Source organism: Pocillopora verrucosa, chromosome 10 (genome assembly GCF_036669915.1).
Source record: "Pocillopora verrucosa isolate sample1 chromosome 10, ASM3666991v2, whole genome shotgun sequence".
Taxonomy (NCBI): domain Eukaryota; kingdom Metazoa; phylum Cnidaria; class Anthozoa; order Scleractinia; family Pocilloporidae; genus Pocillopora; species Pocillopora verrucosa.
Window position 1 is genome coordinate 4,052,417 of NC_089321.1, and position 25,299 is coordinate 4,077,715.

Here is a 25,299-nt window from a genome sequence, read left to right on the forward strand (position 1 = left end):
TTATTGACCGTCGACCGCCCCCTTGGTAGAAATTTCTTTCTCTTCCCAGCCTTCCCCTGCCATTAAAATTAAAGATGGCGGTCAAAATTTTTTTTACAAGCGACTAAATACAGGAATGGTTCCGACCTGTGATTGGATGATAAAAATAGTAAAAGTTAGTATTGTTAACCGCGTGTCTCAAAGAGGAAATATCAATGCGAGTGAAAACACCGATGTGTCAAACAAGAAATGGTTACTTACCTAGCGAAGGGTAGGCAGCCTTTCTTGTTCAGCGAGGTCGTTCAGCGATATTCCGGCGATGAAAAAGTCATCTGCTGACTAGCTCTGCTGACTAAACTCATTTAGTCAGTTCAGGCGGACGACCAGAGACTGGAGCCATTCCTGTATTTCACCGCTGACAGGAATAGCTCCTACTCAAACGTTTAATAATTTTTTTTTTCAATGATGTTTTAATAATTTTTTAAACAATTTTTTAAATTAAAAAAAATTTCAAACAATTTAAAACTAAACTAGTGAGCAGCGCTGTGCGAACAGCAATTGTAAAACTTCTTTATTCTCTGACGCGTTTCGTCCGTAAACTTCTTCAGGAAGTTTTACAAGTTACGACTGAACGCCTATACTTATAAGCTATTGTTAGCGGCTATTGCGGGGGCCAATGACCATGTAGGCTTGGCTGGACCTACGAGCAGGAATAAGTAAAGTTGTGAAAATTTTGAAAATTTCTCTTGAAAATTTTTTAGGCAAGGTGAGAAATATTTTTGGGAGCCACGGTTTTAGCTAAAAATTTTCAAATTTGAAAAATTGAAGCGGTTTTTTTACAGATGATTCTTGGAAAGCAGTTGGCAAATTAGGTTAGGATGGCTCGTGTACTTTACAGAAAATGTGGTTTATGTTCTACTCATTCTTTCTTAAGTGGTATAAATACCTTGTCTAAAACAGTAGTGTGATACCGTATCACACTACTGTTTTAGACAAGGTATTTATACCACTTAAGAAAGAATGAGTAAACGAGATTTACTCGTTCCAATACAGCGTCATGTGATGAACAGCCTTCATTAATTTTAGAACAAGTTTTTTTAAATCATTGTACTTTTTCTTGTTCCATCACTGAAAACAGTCAAGGTACTTCGACACGATTCAGTGCGAGAGCTACTGCCACTGGTTTAACTGCAAAAACAGATGAAGAGCCCGATGAATGGATTTGTCCTTCATGTGAACAATAACCTAAAAAATCAGTTTTTCACGAAAAAAACTCCCTTGATTGCGGCCAAGCCATATTTCTCTAGCAGAGCATACTGCAAATTAAAAACATCGGTCGCAGCGTCACGCAACATTACGTGATTTTCCAAACGTAACATGCAGTTGCTGCATTATTTTTAAAACTTAGAACCTACATGGCCCTGAAGTAATGAAAGAGGGCTTCATTTGCAGGCACTGTATACTTCAACATAAGAAGAACTTAATAAATCGCTCTTCCAGTTTTCATCTCAGTGTATAAATTATCTAGCCAGAACGAAAACAAATTAATATACGCATGAGTTGGAGCCATTCCAGTGTGAGGTTAAATACACGAATGGCTCCAGTCTCTGGGCGTACGCCTAAACTGACTAAACGAGTTTTGTCAGCGGATGACTTTTACATCGCCGGAATATCGCTGAACGACCTCGCTGAAGGACCCCACTGAACAAGATAGACTCTGCCTTCTCTTCGTTGTGTAAGTAGCCATTTCTTCTTTGACTCATCGGTGTTTTCACATTGATATTTCATTGTTCCGCTTCGAGACACGCGGTTAACAATACCCATGAGCAAGGAGTTAAGATCTAACTTATTAACTTTTACTATTTTTATCATCCAATCACAGGTCGGAGCCATTCCTGTATTTAGTCGCTAGTATTTTTTTAGGAAAATAATGTGAGAAGCACTCACCCGCCAAAATCATGAGTGTTTCGTTTGTGTGAACCGTATCAAGGCGACAACATTCAACTTTCAATAGCAGAGTTTCGCCTTACAGATAGACTTAATGCCTTGAAGAACAAAGAAAAACACAGAATGATGTAATGTGATTTAATGAGATGTAAATAAGTGGCCGTGTATTCTGTAGTTTTAACAAACCTTTATCACGTATACAAGTATCAGGCCGAAGGATTTACGGTGGGAGGTGGTGTTATCGCTTTTATTCAGATACATATGGCAAACAAGACAAATGAGGTAAGAAAGTTTTGCCTGGACTTCGACTTAAGGCGCTTTGATACGATACTGATTGATCCCGAAGGTAATATTTCTAAATCGAGGCCTCATATATATATATTTATATATATATATATATATATATATTTATATATATATATATATATATATATATATATATATATATATGTGACCTCTCACGCGAAAACGTTCCTTACGGTATCCGTTCGAACGGTCGAACGCACGGTATGTGAACGGATGACAAACGGATAGAGAAACCGTTTAAAACGGATGCCGTGAACGGCTGAACGGCTTCAGAAAAATTTCGAACGGTTGAAGTCGAACGGCTGAACGGCTTCAGAAAAATTTCGAACGGTTGAAGTCGAACGGCTGAACGGCTTCAGAAAAGTTTCGAACGGTTGAAGTCGAACGGCTGAACGGCTGAAGGAAAATTTCGACCGGCTGAACGGCTGAAGTTTTCAACGGATAAGGTCAAAGTAAACGGTTGAACGGCCGATCAAAAACATTCGAACGAAATGACAGTAATTAAGATAAACGCGACACGCGCCGCTTAGATCTGAAAACTGATAGAAAACTTAGAATAAATCTAATCCTGTTTTGAAAATAATAAGTCTTTTGAGAGTAAAGCAAATTCGTTTTCGCGGGGGAGAAACAAAAGCCGGTAATAGTCTGCGTTCTCTTTTAAAATAATTGTCATGCAACCATTTCCAGAATTCGTAATGTAACGCCATTAATTGACTTTGTAAACATCTCGTTTCCGAACACAGGCGACGCTTTCCCCACCATGTATCTTCGGAACTAACAGGCACAATTTATAGTGACAATTTACGATGTGCCGAGTAATAGCGTGCGGCGGATCGAAATTCTATAGTTTTTATTGGACAAATGGAGAGTAATTGTTTTCAACTTAGCATATGAATAACACACACGCTTTGTGTTTGCATTGGTAATGAGTGGATTGACATCTTGCCGACGGTACGGTGTATTCCCTCAAGAGATTCCATTTTGATTTCAATCAAAAGCGCTTGATATTTGCATACTGTCAAACGTAAAAACATTTTCGGTAAACTAGTTGAATAAACTTGATCTTGAATAAAAGATGTGTATCGATAATCGAATGTTACGTAACTAAAGATGATGGAGGAGTAGAAAAAGAACCGTGACTATTCATCAAGGCATTTGTAAACAATGCTTATATTTACAAAGTTCGTGTTGAATGTTGTTACTGTTATTCTCCCACGCGATAGTACTGTTGGTTTGGCAAGCATGCTCTAAACAAAGCAGAGTTTAATTCCTTGCAGAGGGGAAACACGCTATATTAGGAACCTTCAAGTGTTTACCAAACTAACTTTAGTCTGTCCGATGTACTCTTGACTGATCGCAGTGCGAAGACTATTAACTTTGACAGGATCACGGCTCGAAACATCCCTTCCAAAGGAATTGTAAGCTACGGTTTCAAAACATATCGCCAGCCGTTCGCCACGAACATCCAGTTCGAACGGCTCACAACTTTTTTGAAACGTATAGCTCCAGCCGTTCGAACGGCTCCCAATTTTTTTGGAACGGATAGCTCAAGCCGTTCGAACGGCTCCCAATTTTTTTGGAACGGATAGCTCCAGCCGTTCGAACGGCTCCCAATATTTTTGGAACGGATAGCTCCAGCCGTTCGAACGGCTCCCAATTTTTTTTGAACGGGTAGATCCAGCCGTTCGAACGGCTCCCAATTTTTTTTGAACGGATAGCTCCATCCGTTCGAACGGCTCCTAATTGTTTTTGAACGGATAGCTCAAGGCGTTCGAACGGCATCCCATCCCGTTCGAACGGCTGATGAACAGCTTACGAACGGCTACCGTTTCAAAACGGCAAACCGTAAGGAACGTTTTCGCGTGAGAGGTCACATATAGGAAGTCTACAAGTCGATTTTCGCGTGGAACAGTGCTCAATACGTTGAAGCAGAGCAGAATATATATATGTTATTTGCCGGCTGGGAGGTCCGTATGGTGAAAAACTGTGACCGAGGTCTTGAAAATGCTGGCCGTAGGCCGAGGGCAGCATTTTCAAGGCCGAGGTCACAGTTTTTTACCATACGGACCGAACTGAAATTAAAACTTCGCTCGCTCTTTCACTACGAACAAATTGTTTGAGAAAATTCAGATATTAAATGAATGAAAGTTCCTTTGTTCAGTTTACCTGTAACCAAATACCTCACGTTTTAACTTTCTAGGTACTTTTTGTGAACGATTAAAATCAATTGCAGACGGTTTTTAGGCCGCTTGTCAACCAACGTAATGACACTATTGCTTATACAAATTCATTCTGAAACCAATATTTTTTTGTCAACCAAAGTGATTTGAGAGAGAGAAAAGAGAGGATTCATAAGTCGGCTTGAGGTAGTGACCGATGTGTTTGCATAAAAATACTGCCCAGCCGGCAAAACGAGGTGTATTTATGAAAAATGGCAATGAAAGTTGAGATGTACTCGGCGACTCACGAAAGCGTTACCATGGCCCGCGGGCAGAGATAGGAAAATACTGACCGGGTAAAGAACCAATCAGATTGCAAGATTCGTTACCGTGCCCTCTTTAAAAAAATAAATATGTATATATACACTGGAAAAATTGCCAACTTTCCATGCGTGTATTTTTTATGGTATTTTTATGATTTTTCCATGGTTTTTGATTAAATACTATCTTTTTCCACACTTGACTTTTGCATGAATCCACAGATGGTTTTTAAGCTTTCCAAATGTGGACATTATTTATGGACCAGATTAGTGTTTATCGTGGAAATTTCAATTTGCAAGAAAGGATATTGGGATATCCATGATAACTTTTCGCACTGAGGAAATTTGAATTACAAGAAAGGTCTTAGTATAATTCCACAAATGGATTAAATTTACCATACATTGAAATTGTTTTTAAACCAGAAGCATGGAATTTACAATTTCCAAAAAGTAAATCTGGATTTCCAACGTAATAGGAACCACACTGTGGGCAGGTTTTATGAATCAGGCACAAAATGAAGTCATTTATTTCCACACTAGTAAGAATATGGAAAATACACTGGTCACTACAGTCCTGGATGTAATTTTCCAGTAAAACACTCACACTTGTATAATAAAAGACAGCAAGGCATTTGAAAAATAAGTTTTAAATATTATAATATCAGAAACAATATAAACAAGTACATGTGTAAATTAGTTGTGAAAAATAAAACTAAAAATTACATTAATTTTAACCCTTTAACTCAAGTAGTAATTCTCCTTACTGTCTGCCATACAGTTCTCGTGATGTTTGTTTGGAGAATTTGTATTGGATCAACTTATATTCCCTTAATTTATATTTTTCTTTATTCTTATCACTTGTCTGCTCGATATTGTATTGATGTTGTAAGGAAAAATTCTGTCTTGGTCACTCATGGGAGTTAAAGGGTTAAGACCAAACCTTCAACATGGCAAGCTGTCAGCACAATAAAATTAAATATAAAGTGCAGTGTCTTAACAATGATCAGTTTTTTACAGTTCAAGTTTTTTCACTGTTTTCAGCTGGTCTCTCTTCAGGTTTGCTAGATTGGCATCCTTGTCAGCTTCTACAGAACCATGTTGGATAAGAGCACTGATAATTGCCTCAATAAAAGTGTTTTTATCTTTCCCTCTGAGGTGGCTCAGCCCCAAAAATTTTTGAGCTTCTCTAACTCTCTAGACTTCTGGACGTTTTCAACTGATTGCTTGTCCAGTGCTACCAATACAATGCAATTACAGAATGCCTGTGTCAGTTCTGCTTTGGAAAACAAACAAAAAAATAAATAATAGATTTTCAAGCAAGATATTTTCAGATCACACACCTGCATATCAGTCAAGCCTGAACTTGGTGGTATACATTTGTAGTATACTCCCTTCCTCCTTGAAAAATAACAGATATACAAATTTAAACTACAAATTTTAATCACCCCAAAATAATATGCACTCCGCACCATTTTTCTACCAGTTCTGAAGTAATCCCCCCAACTTTCTACCTCAAACACAGACAAATTACATATTATGTGTACTCTTCTAACTGTTGAAAACAAGTTTAGTAATAATCTGATTTACTTTGAGGCCTTTAGAGCTTCTGTTGCTTTAATACTCAATAAACATTTTGCCGAAATATTACAAACTGCATGGCACTGCATTTAAACTTCATTTGACATAGAACACAATAAACCAAATGCAACATTTGCATCATGATCCAAGTCAAGAAGTGAAGCATTTACAAATAAAATTACAGTTCTAAAAATTAGTTTGTATAAACTCTCACCTAGGTCGAAATAGTAGACATATTCCTCTCTTTTCTTGTCAAATAAACCAGAGGGTGATCCATTAGTGCTGTTTGAGTCATCTGTGCACACTGTATTTCTTGTAGTTTCACTTAATGTTGCTTTGTTCTTTCTCTCATATACGTTTATACCATCTCCTTTATTGCATTGCATCCCACTCATCACTTTCAAGACAATCAAGAAATGCTATTAGTTTGCCTGTCTCTGTTCTATTTTTTTAAATGATGGGGTTTCTTTGTCTTCAGGCCAGACTTGCACACCTCACTGCTTATCATCCTCTTCCTAAAAGATGCAAAGAAATACTATTAGTGAACATTCAACAAGTATCTTATTAGAACACATGGGTATAAACAAGTGATAATCCTGCTCTTCTATTACCAAAAATAAATTATTAACTTCCATGTTTTCAAACAGACTTTCCCACTGTTATAAATAGCTAATTGCAGCACCATAAACAAAGCTTTGTTCTAACATTCATAGATCTATAGACCTACTCGGTACCATATGTGCCTTTGTCTTCCAGTGTAAGCTTCTTCTTCTGAGAGGGTGGCAAAGGGGGGTTCCAATCACACATCACGCTGAATCACGCATCACGAAGAATGTTTTTAACCAATCACGCGTCACCTGAAAAGGAGTGAGTACGATAGGCTAATACCGTAAGATTTCAACCTATCGGATATATTATTAAAAGTAGCATCTAACGTTTTTTATCCTGGAATGAATTACGTTTTACTAGCCGTATTGCTTTTTTTTTTAAAGACGACTCACTTGTCGAAAATAGACGCTCTGAGAGCGTTTACTCGGGCTTCGCGATTCGTATCGCAATCAAATCGTACTTTACAAGTATAGAACACAGTAACAACAAATCAAAGAATCAGGATATTTAACACAAGAGTCAAGCTTAGTATTTACTAATCAAGTTGCTTCGTTGAGTATCCTCTTCATCTAATTGTTTGTTGTTTGCCTTACCTTCGAAGCTCTGTCCACTGAAGAAGATTTTTTATTTTTTCAACATTTTTTTATTTTTTTCAACATTTTTTTTATTTTTTTTAACATTTTTTAAATTTTTTTTCAACATTTTAAAATTTTTTTTTTAACATTTTTTAAAATTTTTTTCAACATTTTTTCAACATAGCTATCTTTCAATTTGTGGCCACTCGTGGCTCCAAGAGTCTTGCGTGCGAATCGAGTAGACGTCTACGCCACCTATAGGAATAGTATGGGGAATGAAATATGGTCGATTTACAACGATAAATATTTCGAAATATGATTATTTTACACGTAAAATCAATAACACTTACTCACATCCTGTGTGTCCGATGTAGTTTCTGGCGATTTCTGCTGTTTTAAGCTTGCTTTACCGTCACTGTTATTTATGTTAAAAGACGAAATCAAGGCTGCACACTCCGATTTCGACCATTGTTCACGCGGTGGTGGTTTGCGCCCCGAAAATCCTCCCGATCGGCATTTTTCTCAGCTATACTTTAGTAACACTGTGTGACGCAACAATAGGCCTTTTGAATATGAAAGCGATCTTCGCAGTAATAAACACTACTTGAGCAGTAGTGAAAATAAGGCCTGTAAAAAATTCAGGCTTGTAGGGGATTTCAACCCATGACCTTTGCTGCACCGGTATCGCAGAGGTCATGGGTTCAAATCCCGTACAAGCCTAAAATCTTTTTTTCAGGCCTTATTTTCACTACTGCTCAAGTAGTGTTTATTACTGCAAAGATTGCTTTCATATTCAAAAGGCCTATTGTTGCGTCACACAGCGTTACTATTGTATACTCAATTGTGTTATAAATCTACTTTCCTAAGTAAAAGCAAATTAACTAATCGAGAGTGTTGTATGGTAAATCTATTATCTTAATCTTTGAATGAAGGACTGTTGAATTAGAGCAATGAAAGGAATCACTTGACCACTGAACTCTACAATGCATATGGCGTCACGCCGGGTAACCCGGAAAGCAAAAGGCAGTCGATCGTCAAAAGGTGTTGATAGGCTTGTGCGACTCCTGCTACTCGCTTGCGCCTTTAAATCTTCCGACTTAGCTGTTATTAAGATATCTTTTAATGACTTTCCTTTGTGATGTGATAATAAGGGTTAGGTTTAAGGTTTCATTTCCCTGTCTGTATGTTCTTGAGGTATGGCAAAGCCGGATGAGATTGTGTTACAAAAGGTAATATTTTCGAGTTTGACTAATGGTCGCAGGTCGTGGGTGTGGGTACAAGTCGTGTCAGTAATAGTTGCTAATTAATGGTTAATAGTTCATGTATAATAATTATAATATTAATAATAATAATAATATTAATAGTACTACTAATAATTATTGTTCAGTATAAATTTTTTTGGCATAGATTAGATGGATTAATTATGTATAACTTATATGTAAGTGAATCAATGAAATAGTAGTCTCACCGAGCTGATGCGATGATATTGGAATAAACAATAATATTTTACGATTGGTAGGAGCCTATTACTGGCTCCTGACAGCTAGAGAAGCGTTGTTTAATTTGTATACATAATGTCATGTTAATTATGTAAACTTAGACCATAATTGAGGGTGGTAAAGGGGAGAGTCCTTTGATCACTTTTCACGAAAAATAAAATGGCCATTCACGTTCCACGCAATATGAAATAGCCATTTCACGAAACGAAGATAAAAGGTGTGAAATTACCTGTTGGAATAAAGAGACCTGGGACCCAGAATGATGATTAGCTAATCACAATAACGGTTTAAGTCACATTTCGCGAAAAAAAAAAAAACAATCGTTTCGTAATTCTCATAAAAAAAGCTGTTCACTGTTCACTGCTATGTACTGCTACTAACGTTTCACGAAAAAAAACCGTCCCCCTCTACAATAATAACAATTAATTATTAGTAGAAGTACTATTATTATTATTATTATTATTATTATTAAATATGAACTATGAACCATTAATTGTTAACTATTACCAACACGAATTCTACCCACGACCCACGACCCACGACCCACGACCCACGACCCACGACCCACGACCCACGACCCACGACCCACGACCCACGACCCACGACCCACGACCCACGACCCACGACCCACGACCCACGACCCACGACCCACGACCCACGACCCACGACCCACGACCATTAGTCAAACTCGATATTTTCATGTGTGCGCGCTATTTTCTTTGTTTTCAAGTGTACTGTCTCTCCCGCAAAAGATAACGAGATACGGTTTTCAAAACTTTATTCTAAGTATTCTCTATTCTTTTAAGCATATTTCGTTGCAACGAGTCCTCGTGCGAAACCATTCAAATGGAAATGAGTTTGATTTGCATGAAAATGGATGTGCAGGTGAAACTCATTTTCTTATGAATGGTTTCGCACGAAGACTCATTTCGACACAGAGGTGAAAGGTAACTCGAAAATGGCCTATTGAAAATTCAACAAAAGATTAAAGGGAAACTCAGAAGAATTTGACAACTGTATGGTTCATGAATTTGCAAGGTTAGGCACAAAAAAAAAACGTCATATAAATTACAGTTTGGTGTCGATAGACAGTAATTTCGAAACATTAAAAACTGCATGCAGACCATTTTGCTGGCCATTACCATTTTCATCTTTGCTTAGAACAGGGTTGTGTATTTTCGTACTTACACTTGGAATTAACCCTTTGACCTCTAAGAGTGATTAGCATATAATTTCTCCCTACAGAGTCATTGCCATATTTAAACATTAAGATCACAGGAATTAAGGAAATGTCAACAACTCTTGATTATTATACAAATTTTCCTTATTACTTTATTAGGAAACGTCGAGAGAACAGAATGGAGAATGTACATGCTGATGTTAGAGTGTAATGGGTTAACTTTTGTATAAGCATGCGATCCTGAAATGCAAAACCGTAAAAGTACATAACAACAACAAATGCACGTGGCAATTTCACTTAACCTGTAGAGTTCAAGCTCGAATTTGAACTAAGGAGGGCCTTTATTTCTTCGAGTAGTAAAAAAACCGTCTTTCCATAGTCTTAACACCCATTTCCTTCAAATCGGCACGATCAGTACCTCTTAAAGCCTTCCCATACATTTTCTCAACTAAAATATAATGAACAAATAAATTTTCATTGCCCTCATCAGTGTAGTCATGCAAGTAAGTTTCTTCTATTAGACATATCCAGAGGAATTTCCCTTTTCTTCCTTTTAACTTGAAATTTCCTTCCCTTACTTACCTTACCGTGCTAGTGTGACAGGTACTAGAATAAAAAGATAACAAAAATTATGCGGCTGTATTTAAGCTAAGAATGCTCACCCCTTAGTTAAATTTTCTATCTCTCCCCAGCCTTCCGCTGCAATTAAAGTCAAAGATGGCGTCTATAATTTTCGTTTAGGAATTACTGAGCACTCGCTCGCTAAAAGTACGCCTGCTCTGCAGGCTAGTCTCAATGGACTTAACCTTTGGCTGTAAAACGGAAAAAAAAATTTAACCGTTAGTCGTAAAAGAAGTCAACCGTAAAATTTATTTCTTTCAATCACAATAAAAAGAAATGAACCGATAGGCCATCCACACTGTGCCAGTTCACCAGTTGTCGTGGATTAAATTAGGGAGTGTTTCAAGGTAGATGACATGAGATTATCATCGTTTTCTTTTTTCCATTAGGTTTCAAGACTTATTGAGAATCTTACACCTCACCTAAATAGACGTATTTCGTATCTGTCAATCACCCCTTTGAATTTCTAACACATTTGAATTTTTTATCAACAGATTTTCAAGTACTATCAAGATCGACTTTGGCTATTTACTAGCGACTCCTCCCAGAGAGACGTCATTCGAGAATACGATGAGTGGGCCGGAAACTATGACCAGGTAATTAAAAAAAGATGTCGACGCGGCAAAACAATAGGGTGGGGACCCGTCGAGCATAGACCACGGAGCTCAAATTTTTGCTAGAGTAAACTCTGCTTAACAACGGTTTTTTTTAGAAGATAGGCAAGCACCGGTGTTTTTTTCAGGTTCTCACGAAGTGTGGCTTCTTAGCTCAGTTGGTAGAAGTGCCCAACTATTATCCGGGAGGCATGGGTTCGAATCCCGTCGAAACCTTAATTTTTTTTCAGGCTTGTTTTATGCATGACACCAGTTTGGTGGTCTCAATCTGAAAAAACTCTGCAGTACTTTTTAGGCTCTTATATACAGCAGCAACAGCAACAACAACAATCACTGGTTTGACCAACACAACCGTGATTTTTATTCCCCATCAGAGTATGCAAGAACCCAACTACCACGTACCTCGACCATTTTCCAGGCACTTCGACGCTTCAGTGTGCAATCTGTTTCCAGATGTCGACAAGAAAAGTTTTAAAGTTCTTGACGTGGCGGCTGGAACAGGTCTGTTGGGGTTAGAATTAAACAAACTTGGATATACCAATATTGATGCCCTTGACATGTCGCAAGAAATGCTTAACAGAGCTATGATGAAAAATGTCTACAATAAACTTATCTGCGCCGCCATGACTGATCAGCTGATAAATGGTATCGAGACCGCGGAGTATGATGCATTGACGTGCAGCTCTGCGGTATGCACTTCGCATGTCCGGCCCAGTGCATTTGAGGAGATGGTAAAAATTGTCAAACCAGGTATGAGAGATATAGAGAATATTTCTCTTTCGTTCAGTTTTTGCTTCTTTCCTGCGTTTGTTAGTACAGGGTCGACTATTCCGTGACCTGGAAAGGTCAAGTGATCTTAAAAATGTTGAATTATCATTCTATTTAAACTTAAATTCTACCCTTTGATTTAGTAATTGTCATATTTGATATTATCTTTTACAAACAAAGATTTAGAAGAATTCTAGTCAACAATCCTTGTCAAAACTCTCGCGATGTTTAAAAATTATTCCACGCACACGCGTTGGATATGTTGGATATGAGCTGGCTAAAACCAGTCTTGCATCAAACAAGCGCTAATGAAATAATTGTTTTATTGATTTTTACTAAATCCTCAACTTTTAGATATTTGCAGCCTTTTTTTTTTTTAGCTCCGCAACAGTTGGCGCGATGCATTTCCGCATAAGGTGACTCAGAATATGAGGAGATAACCGGAATTGAGTGAACCAATCAAAACGTTGAAAATTTAATAAAGGTATTTATTAACTTTCAACTTTGAACTCATGATGTGTTTTTTGCAGGAGGGGTTTTGTGCTTCAATATAAGTCTTGTGGAAGAGAAGAATTACGAAGAAAAACTAAATGAGTTGGAAAATAATGGAAAATGGCGACTCGTTCAGCAGGCGAAGATTCCTTTCGTACAGGTAGAAAATTTAGAGGAGTGTTATTTGTACATTTACCAGCGTCAGTAAACTCTAAGGTTAAGCAGTCAAAACTCAACACAGGAAATGCTATTCTCTTTCGAGGCAGTTTTCGATGATCTTGTTGAGGACATGTTTGTTGCAGTGTTTTTGTTGTGATTTTTCCGAGAGATGTCCCTGGGACTGAAAGGGAGCTAGGTATACTTACTAGGTAATTGAAGTATATGTCAGGCAAGATTTATTGTTATCTAAGAATTGTCTTTACATTAAAAAAAAAAGAGTGAATTGGCTTGGTGTCTGTCCTGTTCTGTTTCCAGCGCTAAGAAAAGCCGTAACTGTGTGTCTGGTTTGCTTGACTAGTGTTCCTTTTAAGGTCATTCTAAGAGTATTAGAGTCTATTTCCTGCACGATCACATTTAGTTTACACATACAGTCGACCTCCGTTATTGCGGACACTCTCGGGGGGAGATTTAGTGTCCGCCGGTAATAGCGAGAGTCCGTAAAAATGGCGGGTACGAGAGAAAAAAAAATAAAGTTTCTAACGTGGCCTCACGAACCGGAAAAATATCCGACCGCTAGCAGGGAATTCTCATATTTACACCCAATTAAAGAACGGTTTCTTTATTTTCCTTTATCGCCATCAGTACTGTCGGTCTAAATTATGTGAGTCCAGGAGTTTGGACGAAGTGTCTGATTGGTCGGCTGCTAAAAATGTGTCATGAGTCGTGCGCACGTCAACATCTGTGATTGGTTGCTGTTCGTAATCCATTTCCAAGCAATTTTGTAGAATTTACAGTAAAACACGTTAGTCGTCGAAGTGTAAGGAAGTGTATGATGAGGTTCTGAAGACGAGAGCTGGAATGATGATGTACGAAGAAACGTCCTCGATAGGGAAGGAAGTGTGTACTCTTCTTCAGGAAAGGTAAATATTGTACTTTTGTTGGAAAATACGAGAGTTTAGCTGCATAGACTTATCTCAAGCTTTTTTCCGTTAATTGAAAGTGAAATTTCGGAACAAACGAGTCGGCAAGTAGCAACAGAACAACCAAGACTCGACTTAGAGCCGAGACAACGAAAGGAATTACTTCGTAACATAACCGCAACACTTTAATACAACTCACGAGATTAAATTTTGAATTAATATGGTTCGTAACAGCCCGTGTTCAGTTTGTTTCTTGACATTAAAACCTTTCCGACTAGGTGGAAAAGACTTGTTCGTGGTTTGTCTTGTTTCGATGGGCTGGTCTCTTCTTGTTAATAAGTTTCTACCAAACCTTTTAAAGACAAACTCGGAAAACAAACTTCATAAGACCGATTACTTCTTTGATCATTTTCTTGTTTTTGTTTTGTTTTGCTTGATTGTTTTTTAATCAAAGGAGGATTTTCTGGTAGCCTTGACTTTGTGTAGTCGACCTATTTTCCGGGCTCTTTTTCAAACATACGGAACGTGGGCTGTCAAAAAATCAGTCAAGATAACTTGATCATTTTCGGTGTTCTCTCAACGGCGTCCTTAGATTCTTTAAAAAGCCATAGGCAAATAATGTAAACCATCAACATTTCACACAGCTTTCAAGAGTTAATCTAAATTGCATTTACTATTGTTTAAATAGCTTAATAAAGTTGCAATACTATTACTGATTCAGTTAATGCGCGTATTACGAGACTTTATCTAATATTTCTTGAGTAAGTAAATTCCTTATCTTCTGTCAAACAACAGGCAATTCTCATTTGACATTATTTTTTTGTTGTTGTACTAGACAGCTTTGCTGTGGAAAAAAGTTTTCTCTTTTCTTGGACTCCCGCTGTGCGGTCGTCTGATTTTGTTATCACTCGTATGATTACAGACCCAATTGGACTTCACTCAGTCCTATTACCATTACTTATTTCGAGAAATTCTAAATAAATTACAGCGATCGTCAAATCCTTAACCGCCGTTCGGTCTACTCGCCTGTTGTTCGTTTAAGTGTTATTTTCTAAACAGGATTTCTACAGGTCGTCATTGAGTGACCTTAAAAAAAGTAAGCTTGTATAAAAGGCAAGTAGTCTTCTACATCAGTCGGTTTGTAGTTATAAATCAAAGAAGCCCTCTCTTCCTCTGCACTGGAGAATCGATGAGTACTGGAGCGCGCTGCCGATAACAGAGAGGAATTACTATCATTACAATCCCCCACGTTGACAATTAATGGGCAGTCAATTTTCTATAATTTCCCATAGTGCTATGTTCAAGTAGCGACGAATGATCCCCGTTCCAGACCCCAGAAAACCATGTGATCCATCCCAAAATCCTCTGCCTCCCTACCCATGCAAAAAATAAAATGACTGGCCCCTTAAAATTATAAATGAATAACAATGATAGCAATAATAATTCAGATTCCTCTGTTAAGAGTAAAGGTAATAAATTTCATCTAACCTGTGGTGTGATGGCCATCTTGTGATTGTTGAATGCTGCATTGTTATTCTGTAAGAATTTCACAACTTGTCTTGGAGCAAATTTCCACAGAGAAGTTGTTTTATAGTCTTTAGGACAAAAATTAGTTGTATCAGTAGAGGGTCACTCCAAGATGTGTCTATTTCACAGCTTAGACCGAACTGTGATCTTGCGATTCAAGGACCCTCTGCTGCAAATTTAATCTATCGAGTGTTTTGATAGAGGGTGATGGCCTTTATGGCTAATGATTAGGATCGGGCCAATGTCCAGTGCTCAGTCATCCATCAGAAAGCGAGCTAAGTAAGGTACTACGAGTTCGTTTGATTACAAAAACATTAAACTTACAGGAAGAGTTTCGAAATACCCCGAGGGTTACTCGACAAACTAAAATTTTTGGAATGTCTTTGTAATTCTTTTCTAAAGATGTTATTGGGTCACTCGAATCCACCTTACAGGTAAGCGTAAACCACCAAAACTAAACAAAAACAGGGGCGGTACCGCTATAATAGAGTTGAAATACTGATTGGCTACATTATCGTTAGCATAAATAATAAAACAGATGCATCACCAACCTTTTGGAAGAATTAATTTCAGGCTTACATTTTTTGCATCGGTGTCGCTGAAAAGATCCTGGTCAAATTGCCCCACTTGTAAATCACACCCAGAAATCAGCATTGAAAGCAACTCTAAGCCCAGACATTCTCCCCAGATCGGAAAGATGTCGCCTTTATCATAAGCCTGCAGTGGGGAAAGAAATTTGTGTGCGACGATATTGCAATGACACTTTTTCTCAAACCACAGCGGAAATTAAATTTCCTGCGAGGGTTTGTATGTCTGTCTCTGTTCTGTGGTACTTTGTAATAAAATTGTCGCACTTTATAAAAACATTTGTTATACTTTGTAATAAAAAAAACTGTCGCCTTTTGTGAGAGGGTCTCAGTTGGGTTAACCATTAGCCATAAAACGGTCATAAAATTTAAACGTTAGGCGTAAAAATTGATAAATTTTAACCGTTAGTCGTAAGAAAAGTTAACCGTAAAATTTTTCCCTCTCTTAGAATGTGTCATTTTGTGTCATTTTGGGATAACCGCAAGTCGTAAAAATGCCAAAATTTGAACCATAATTTTAAAACCCATCACCCTGTTGGAAACCTTTTGTAATTAACTTGGTATAGATGTTCGGAGAGTGAGTGGACCCAAAAATAACCATCATCCCTGTCAGTAACGACAAAAATAATGATAATAATAATAATAATAATAATAATAATAATAATAATCATTATAAAAGTAATTAGATGATGTATTTGAAGCAATTGTGCATCATTTGGTTCTTTAACCAATAATAAAATGATTTTGTGAAAAATGTCAGACTATGATAATAGTTTTAGATTATGTATTTTAATCATAAGATAACAATAATAATAATGATAGTAATAATGATAATAATAATAATAATTATATATTATTCCAATAAAAGTGCCTAAACAAAAATCCGGCATAGGTGAACATTCTTGGTGGTTCAGGGACACAATTTAGTTTTTTATTTGACAGGTTATTTGCGTTTTCGCAAAGTAGCATTTTTTTGTTCATTCCATTCAGCTTGGTGATGAGGAGTGGCTGCATTTCACTGACATATCTTTAAGGCTTCTTCCTTCCAAAAACTATTGCTTGATAAATATGATAAATAACTAATCACTCTCACTGAAGGAGATTAGGGTACCTAAACTGATCTACAAGTGACATACTTCAGCGCGAGATAACTTATTGAAAGCAATTGTGGAAGTATATTGAATAAGGGGGTAAGTTTCTGAAGAAACTTTGGTGCTGCGTCAGTGGGAGAGTATAACAGGGTAATTTAGCATTATCAAATGCGTAAAGAGTTTAAAAGGTTTTAAACTCTTTACGGTGGCCAATTTACGTTATCAACTCAGTTGATGATACTAAATTACCGTGGAAGTTAATTCATTTGGTTTTGAAATTTTACCTTCATTGCCAGCTCTAATATCTGTTTCCCTACTCGTGCGTAGTTTGAGCGTTCTAAGTAGCTATGACCTCCGGGATATATGGCACTAAAATACGTAAAAGTCATAAAAAAGGGAAAAGAAAGCAAAACTAAAATACGTTGATAATCAAGAAAATTGAAATATATGATGAGAGGTGGTCCGGTGGCAAGGGAGGGAGGGGGAAGGGGGTGCGGATGGGGCACTACAGTTTTATAGCGAGGGTTTTTCAAAGGGGGGTATCCCAGGTATGAATTTCCACGTGCCTCACATGAAATGACTTATATCGCGGGTGCATATTGTGCTTCTCTTAATTTCGCCTACGCCCCTGAAACAAGCGAGAGCGAACATTGCGACAAATGATAGTCTTAATCAACCTTTACACCATACCACGTTTCCGGTTTTTTCTAGTATAACTGTAAAGAATACCTTAAAAGTAGAGTTTTGCCGGTTCCATCTTTTGAGGTCGGCTTTGCCCATCGTTCTACTTACCCATTAATTGAATAAAACAACTTTTCAATTTCTTCGGCAGTGGAGTTAATGCTGCAGAATGTTGATTTGAGGGTTAAGAATCACACATTTACAACAAATCGCTGGGAATTTTATAAAGAATTTTTATAAATTTAATGCAATCATATAGAATGTTTTATCTATCTGAGTGGAGCTCACATCCATCTGTATATTTTCGTATTCATGTTTAGTACCGTAGCGTATGGACGTTTTTCTAAATAAAATAATGATGAAAATAATTACAGTACTAAACATGAGTAGGAAAATATACATTAGAGAAGAAATCTTACAATTGAACACTCAAAAAAAAAAATATTTACCTTAACTGTGCATAGCTTTACAGGTGAAAAACGAAAACGACGACGCTGCTTCCTCAAAAGTGGATGTGAACATTGATCCACAGGGCTAAATTTATGCAAAAAACCTGCCAAATTACTCGACATAATTACGTAACATTACACAATGGTACAAACATTAACCACAAGAGTACCATACAAGTGATGAATCGTAAAAACACTGACAGGTTATGAACACGAAAACACAATACACACGGGAAACGGTATGACAATAAGTTTCGCCATTACGTGGCGGCCTCCAAGGCACTTGGCCAAACAGGCCTGCCTTTCCTAAGAAATCCAAAGGAAACTTATGAAAACGTCTATGAATAACTATTACATCTGAAATAATCCTAAAAAAACACAGTTCGGAGCTTATCGTATAAAGAGTCTGTCAGGAGAATTCATCATATTGCTTTCAGCAGCTTATTTCCTTCCTTTGTGTTCGGTAGGATCTCTGGATTCCATGCGTGACCTCGGTTACAATCAGGTTGCCCTGATAATTAGCCGGTACCCATGTATACTCCCGGGTGGAGAGAGGCACTGGGATAGTAAAGTGTCTTAACGAAGAAAACAATACAGTGAACCAGCCAGGCCTCGAACCCAGAGTGTAGTGCGTTATCTGTTAGGTCGCCGTGGGTCCCATCAGAAAGGCGTAAATTCATAGATCTTGAATTGCCTTTTCTTCATCCTACCTTACAATACTTGTTTTATACTTCAATTTATTTAACATCTTTAAGAGGATTAACCGATACATGACTACAAAAGGGTCAGATTTACAAAGGATACAAATTAGGCACCATTCTCCCTCCTGCAGACTCGATAAACTTGACGTACGTGGCTGCAATTAATTGACTTCCGAATTTCGTCACATTTCCATCCGTATCTTGAGCGAGCACACCTTCAAAGAGGCAGAAAAAGGAAACAATAATAATTAAACGAACTCTCATTGTCCTTTTGACAATCTGCACTCGTGACGTAATCGATCGTTATGTTCGAGCTTATATTTACCTTAATAAGAGAGTGCTCGCTGTTTATTTCTATTTTTCCTAAGAAAACATCGCGCAAAATATTGATAAGAGTGTCTTTCAGAGGCGTTTTATTCATTAATTCATAAGGCCAAATCGCAGTTCTTACTTCTGTTTTTAAAAGTCTTGGCAAGACAGCGAAACTACAGTAATAATGATAGACCGTTTCATATGACGACAACACTTTTATTGGCATACTATCATTTTTTAAAAAGTTTCCTTACTCACTTACCAATAATTGGACAACAATTGACAGCCCTGCCGTTATCTCTGTGATTTAAGGTCGGAAATAAGTTAGAAGGTAGTATTGGAGCAGGAAATGAATATAAAAAAAAAAGACCAAATGCTCGAAAACGTTAAAAGACGAAGGAGAAATTTGCGTTAAATCAAGAAAAACAAGAATTTTAAACACTGTACCTGCTTTTTCCTTTTCCGTGGTTAGAGAACGCTTTGAATGTTTCGAATTCCATGGCTAAAGAAAACTGCGCCACAATAAGCAAAAATGCAATTTTCGTTATTTTCTCTTCTTCCATATTTCTTCTTTTTGGATGTCTTAAATGAAAATCCTAATTCGCCCTCGAGCTGATAATTATTGTACATTAGCGTTAACTTTAAGAGCTTATCGACACCAGGCCAAGTTATTCACCTATCAAAAAGGAATCTAAGAGGACATCGCCTTTTCATGGCCAATCCACGTAGCGAGTACACCTGTCTCGCGGGTGTTCTGACCCTGAGTATCACGAGAGTGTAATTTTTAAGAAGTTAATTAGGATTTTACAACAGGGTAGCTTACTGATAACTAAAACACAAGATCCGGTCTTGAAAGATTAAAAAACCCGCAGGTTGTTTCTCAAGATAATATGAGGGACCGACCACGAATTTTTTCCTTTTGCGGCTGTTTCTTTTTGCTGAAAATTATTTCTTCCACAAACAAAACAGAATTGTTTAGAATAACAATATAAGGACACAATTGAAACTTTTTTTGGCAGTTGGCAAGATTTTCGTCCGTCACAGAGAAGAATAGGATTAATGCTACATTGTGGGTAACAACCACAATTGTGGGTACATTTTATTGAATTTTCGGTGACTTCAACTAAGATTGTCCATTTTTTACCGAGAGGATGATTTTTACTTTGCTAGATTTGGTGTCATCTGCTGAAATTTCTCCTCTCTTCGCGATCGTTATAGCAAAGTCCCAACTGAACGCAAAGTATTCGACATGCTCTTTGCTGGTAAACCCTTGCTATCAAGTAATGGTAGTGGTGATGTTTCTGTCACGAAAGATAAAATGGGCTTGTGAACACTAATGGATATCACTGAATGATGATGTTTGCCCAGCTGAAATAGGACGTAATCTCGCTACCCTCTTTGTTGCCCTTTCAAAGTCTCAGTTACATGTTCAGACGTTCAAATTTCGTTCTTTCGAACTTATATTAAGCAGTCGGTTTTCAAATTCTCAAGATTCTTGCCCTCTAATTACTATAATTTTCACTTCCATTAAGCAGTCATGGTCATCCTTGACTGAATCCCAACGGCCTGTTTGTATTGTTCTCCACCTGTATTGAACGGTCATTAAAGCGGAACTACTCGAATAAAACTAGGAATAATCTTTCGAGTGAAATTCAAGTCTCGTCGATCTCCCGAAATCAATGTAAGTAGTGTTTTGAGCAAGTTCTGAGCATTAAGTGGTCAATTATGGCATGATACCTTTATTCTGTGGAACGGTCGAACTGTATCGGTCACCTCGCTGTTCCCCATGGGCGCACGTGACCGCTTTTACAGTTTAACCTGTCTTGAAATACAAGTTTGACTGGATAACTCGCTAAAAGGATTCTTTTCAACATAATAAGCGGTCAGATAACGAGCAATGTACTGTGAAAGTAAGGTGAGGTATTTTTATTGAGAACTTTACTGTTTTTTTTTTATTCCTGAGAGCGATCGTAAATATTCCAATACAAACTCTAATAATTTCGCCATGACTCGTATTTCGCAAGATGGTCTTCTCACAGCTGGAGCTTAGGCCTCCTCTGGATCTACCGGCCATCGTGCCAAATAGTCAAAGCCTTGACTTGTCTCGTTGACACTTAACGATAGCCACAACTAGCTGTAGATCTTTAATAATGCAAAAACTAAGCTACACGTTTACTTGACCATGAGATCCGAGGATGTAGAAACTGGATCATTTCATGATCCAGTTGCTCTCCGAGTAGTCCGGTAAATGTATAAAATCGAGCGGAAAACCTCGACTGGCCTTGACTGGGAAATATGGAAAAACAGGCGATAATTTTTCCCAACTACCTATAGAAAGTAAATCTTCCTTTTTTTTTTTTCGTTTGAGAGGTGACCGTGTTCCCTTTCGACTGTTTTTGTGAATCTTTCGGTTCTTAACCTTCTAACACTAAACAAGTAGACTGGCACAATTGGCCATGTGTATTTCACCATGGTATGAAGTATAATACAAATGGCACCGAAGAATACATGGCATTTCAGTTTCACCGTAAAACTGTGATGGCAAAGCCCCACTCCCTCACATTCCCTTTAGAGAGAGGGCGATTTTCCGCAATCTGAGAGAGAAAGTCCCTCGGCTGCTTCAGCCGGTTTTTGGAGTTGCTCCCATGGCCGCTCCGCGCGTATTCAAATTGGGAGACCTGGTGTTTGAATTCCGCGCGCGCGAAATCTCGTTAGCTGTCCTTACCTATGTAGCATAGCATTATGTGAATCGTATCATGTTAGTAAGGACTGAGAAGGCTTTCCATGACGACCAACATATGTTTAATCACTTTGAGGAGGACGGTACTTTCAGAAACCAAGAGGGGGCTTTGTAAGCCTCTACGGTCATTCTAGCCAGTACACTAACTTTACTTGTTTACAGCTTTTGTAAATACGTTACAACTAGATCAGCTATTGAAGAAAAATACGATGACACCTCATGGGGCGAAAGAGATAACTCTTGCAGCCTACCTCATTCAAATTGTCCTCATCATATCTTTAGATTTTCAAGTACTATCATGCATGATCAACTCCGGCTATTGACAAATGAATCTTCACTCAACGAAGTCATCCGACTTTACGATGAATGGGCAGAACAATATGATTAGGAAACATGTGGCGATTATGATCAGACAGGGAACTGGTAGTGCCGTGGCCCCCAAAATATTTTTCACTCCTTGCCCACAAAAAAATTTTCAAATTTTTCACTACTTCGCCTATTGCAGTTCTTATGTTCAGCCAAGCCAATAGTCACTAGCCCCTGTATAGCCGCTAACTATGGCTTATAAATAAAGGTGTTTACTTTAAACTTGTAAAACTCCCTGAAGAAGTCTATGACAGTTAGACGAAACGCGTCGAAGAATAAAGAGGTTTTACAACTACTGTTCGCTGAGTGCCGCTCACTAGCTCAGTTAAAAAAAAATTTCGAACGATTCCATCTTTAAAATGCGACACATTGGAACGCTACACATGTTTCGTCATTTTATATTCATCGAAATTGTAGTCTGATTCAAATGAGAAATGTGACTGAAATAAACGCCATTTTGATTTAATGCGTTAACGGAATAGCTTTACACATTCTTGTAATCTGTTTTAGTACACTGTACAAACATCATTGAATAATATTTCGTGAGAGCAGGTTTAATGGTCACGGACACCAAACGACAGAAGAAAGGGTAAAATAACCACACTCAGTGCCGGCCCTCCTTTCCGGGTGGGAAAAATCATTTGAATACAAATGATTTTTTAAGAAATTAATATTCATGTTTGCGACCAGTCTTGCACGTGGTAAAAGCTTGCGAACTACAAGAAAATTCAGCGTCTTTTGCAGCTATTCTGGGGCAAGAAACAAGTCAGTTCAACGTTAGTACCTTGAATTCCGTCAGTTCATTTAAGGCAGATTTGCGTTTCTTTGAAGTTGGCGAAGCAAGGCAGTGGTTTAAATTCGACCTCGTGGATTTATGGATGTCGTTTTATCACGAAACTCCTCGCGGTAAGTTACCAACGAATAAATTCCTTAATGTAAAGAAACACAGTTTAAGTGCTCTTGAAATTTAATAACGGAGTCAAATGTTAAAGGAAGAACATTTTGTACACTTTTAAGAGTGAGACACATCCTCACTAGTGGCCGCCATGACAGCTTTTATTGAATCACGGGACTTATAAGGAAAAATCGAAAACTTCGCAGTTTATAGTCGAGGTATCGTCCGTTCGTTTTATTTACTGGTATATCTATTTTTATCAGTGTGCTTCTTTTAATACTGTATGCAGTTAAACCTATGAACCCCTGAGAGTGATAAGCCCCTAATTTCTCCTTTACACAATTGTCCCCGAATCACACATTTAGGTTACAAGAATATAGGAATTGATCACCAACTAAAGACGCTCTTTATTGTTCAACAAATTCTCCTTTTCAGCGTCTTCGAAAATGTATAGAGTATAGTTTGGAGAGTTTGCATACTGATGTTAGGGTGCAAGGGGTTAATATATATGCTGATGGTGTTTTAACATTAACTTGCTGCAGTTTAATTGTGCTTTTTTTATTTCGCCCGCCTCTTTTATAGAAGCTAGAGCTATTTTTCTCGAGTGGACATTGGGGGCCTTATTCCCATTTCCAGACAGGATTGTATAGCTTCTTGTTGTCTCCCAATTCTGGGCGTGTGGCAATAATCATTGTACTTTTATGCCATAGCAGCTAAACATGTCCATCTCTTGCAAAGGGATGACCTCTATCTCGCGTATCTTTATTCCACCTATCTTAACCCTTTAACCTCTACGAGTGACTAGCATCTAATTTCTCCTTACAATATCACCCCTGAATCATGCAATAAGATCATGAGAATAAGGGAAATGGTCACTTACTAGAGAAGCTCAAACAAATTCTCTTAATCAGCTCCTTAGGGATTGTATAGGGAACAATATGGAGAATATGCACACTGATATTAGGGTGGAAAGAGTTGAGGATGTGCCTCACAGTATCAGACCTGCACCTTAAGTGATAGTCTTTCGAAGAACGCCATCTATCTTCCTTCATTAATCCCTTTACACCCTAACATCAGTTTGCATATTCTCTATACTGTCTTCTATACATTTCCCAAGGTGTTGACAAGGAGAATCTGTTTAACAATCAAGAGCTTCTCAGGCTGGTGATTATTTCCCTTATTCTCGTGACCTTAATGTTTGATTCAGGGGTGATCTTGTAAGGAGAAATTAGATGCTAATCACTCTTAGGTGTTAAAGGGTTAAACAAGACTATCACTGTTAGAAATGAGGGATTCAACCTGGTTTTTCCTTTTTCTTTCGATTACAAATAGTTCTCAACCGAAAAAACAGGCTCTATGCATGTAATTTTTGCAAATTCCTCATTTTTCTTCTTTGTAGGACAGTAGCAAGCGCAGGATGAAAATAAGCAGTTAAATTGAAGGAAAGAAAAAGGTTAACATCTAAAAAGGTTGGTTGTCCATTATGTGTTACAATGTCACTTATCAGAACCTGTTTGTCTGATCGATTTTCAACATCAAACCATCTATTCAGCAATTATTTTCAATCTATAGCTTACTTACGCGTGTTACACGAACTGAAGAAACTCAAAGGAAGACAGCACAACAGAATAACTTCCAACGAGGTTAGATGGCTCTTCAACTTTTTTTATTTTTTTATTTTTAAAGTTGTATTAATCAGAGTGAGCCCGGCAATCCCTGTTCTGTGTTATAAAGGATTTATGAACTCATTCGAATTGAAAAAAATAACATATTTTGTTTCCCTCATTCACAGTTAACGATCTGCCAATTACGTTGGGTTGGTCTGCATTAAACGATTACACCTTGATTAAACGAACGTCTGCAACTTTCAAATGTAAGACAGTAGAAGAAAACCTACAAACGAAGAAAAACAGCCATATTTCTTTTATTTTTGTTTCCTTAGATATCTCTATCACGTTTTAATTGGTTTTCAGTGGTCGTGAGACTAAGGTTGTTTTTAATAAATCAGACTACAATTTTGTCTCTTTGATATTAAAACACTGGTGTCAAAGAAATACCCAGCGCTTTGGTGCATGTTATGATCAGTCATCTTATGGTTGAAATTACTATAGCAACGGTTTAGCTGGTCGAATGCTCGTTAATTTCAAGAAAATGTTGATAGTCAGAATAAGCTCGGTTATCCACTTTGACATAGATTGCCTCGGTGAATATGCAACACGAGAAA

General features: G+C 37.7%; 2 protein-coding genes and 1 long non-coding RNA gene across 3 annotated transcripts; 2 read left to right on the forward strand and 1 right to left on the reverse strand.

Annotated features, from left to right (window-relative positions):
- Positions 1-1,910: 1,910 nt before the first annotated feature.
- LOC131788392 (methyltransferase-like protein 27) lies at positions 1,911-13,093 on the forward strand. Its single transcript, XM_059105477.2, has 4 exons — positions 1,911-2,208; positions 11,268-11,369; positions 11,762-12,137; positions 12,686-13,093. The coding sequence occupies exons 1-4, from the start codon at positions 2,188-2,190 to the stop codon at positions 12,853-12,855; spliced, it is 669 nt and encodes a 222-aa protein (XP_058961460.2). The 5' UTR covers positions 1,911-2,187; the 3' UTR covers positions 12,856-13,093.
- Positions 13,094-14,231: 1,138 nt separating this feature from the next.
- On the reverse strand, positions 14,232-19,691 carry LOC131788391 (gamma-glutamyl hydrolase). Its single transcript, XM_066173665.1, has 8 exons — positions 19,522-19,691; positions 19,337-19,374; positions 18,866-18,977; positions 17,724-17,774; positions 17,216-17,300; positions 15,805-15,970; positions 15,215-15,321; positions 14,232-14,932 (listed from the first exon to the last, which is right to left on the reverse strand). The coding sequence occupies exons 1-8, from the start codon at positions 19,635-19,637 to the stop codon at positions 14,879-14,881; spliced, it is 729 nt and encodes a 242-aa protein (XP_066029762.1). The 5' UTR covers positions 19,638-19,691; the 3' UTR covers positions 14,232-14,878.
- Positions 19,692-22,883: 3,192 nt separating this feature from the next.
- Positions 22,884-25,079, forward strand: LOC131788386 (uncharacterized). The gene is made up of 4 exons (XR_009340518.2): positions 22,884-23,086; positions 24,475-24,544; positions 24,648-24,718; positions 24,868-25,079. It is a non-coding gene; the product is annotated as an uncharacterized lncRNA (long non-coding RNA).
- Positions 25,080-25,299: the final 220 nt, after the last annotated feature.

Excerpts from the sequence above, each read along its gene's own strand:
- LOC131788391 (XM_066173665.1), bottom strand. The coding sequence starts at position 19,637 with ATGGAAGAAGAGAAAATAACGAAAATTGCATTTTTGCTTATTGTGGCG. Across the intron at positions 19,375-19,521 it reads CACGGAAAAGGAAAAAGCAG|AGATAACGGCAGGGCTGTCA; the intron begins GTACAGTGTTTA and ends CTTAAATCACAG. Across the intron at positions 17,775-18,865 it reads GGGAGAATGGTGCCTAATTT|CATTAACTCCACTGCCGAAG; the intron begins GTATCCTTTGTA and ends AACATTCTGCAG.
- LOC131788392 (XM_059105477.2), top strand. The coding sequence starts at position 2,188 with ATGGCAAACAAGACAAATGAG. Across the intron at positions 2,209-11,267 it reads TGGCAAACAAGACAAATGAG|ATTTTCAAGTACTATCAAGA; the intron begins GTAAGAAAGTTT and ends TTTTATCAACAG. Across the intron at positions 11,370-11,761 it reads GGGCCGGAAACTATGACCAG|AGTATGCAAGAACCCAACTA; the intron begins GTAATTAAAAAA and ends ATTCCCCATCAG.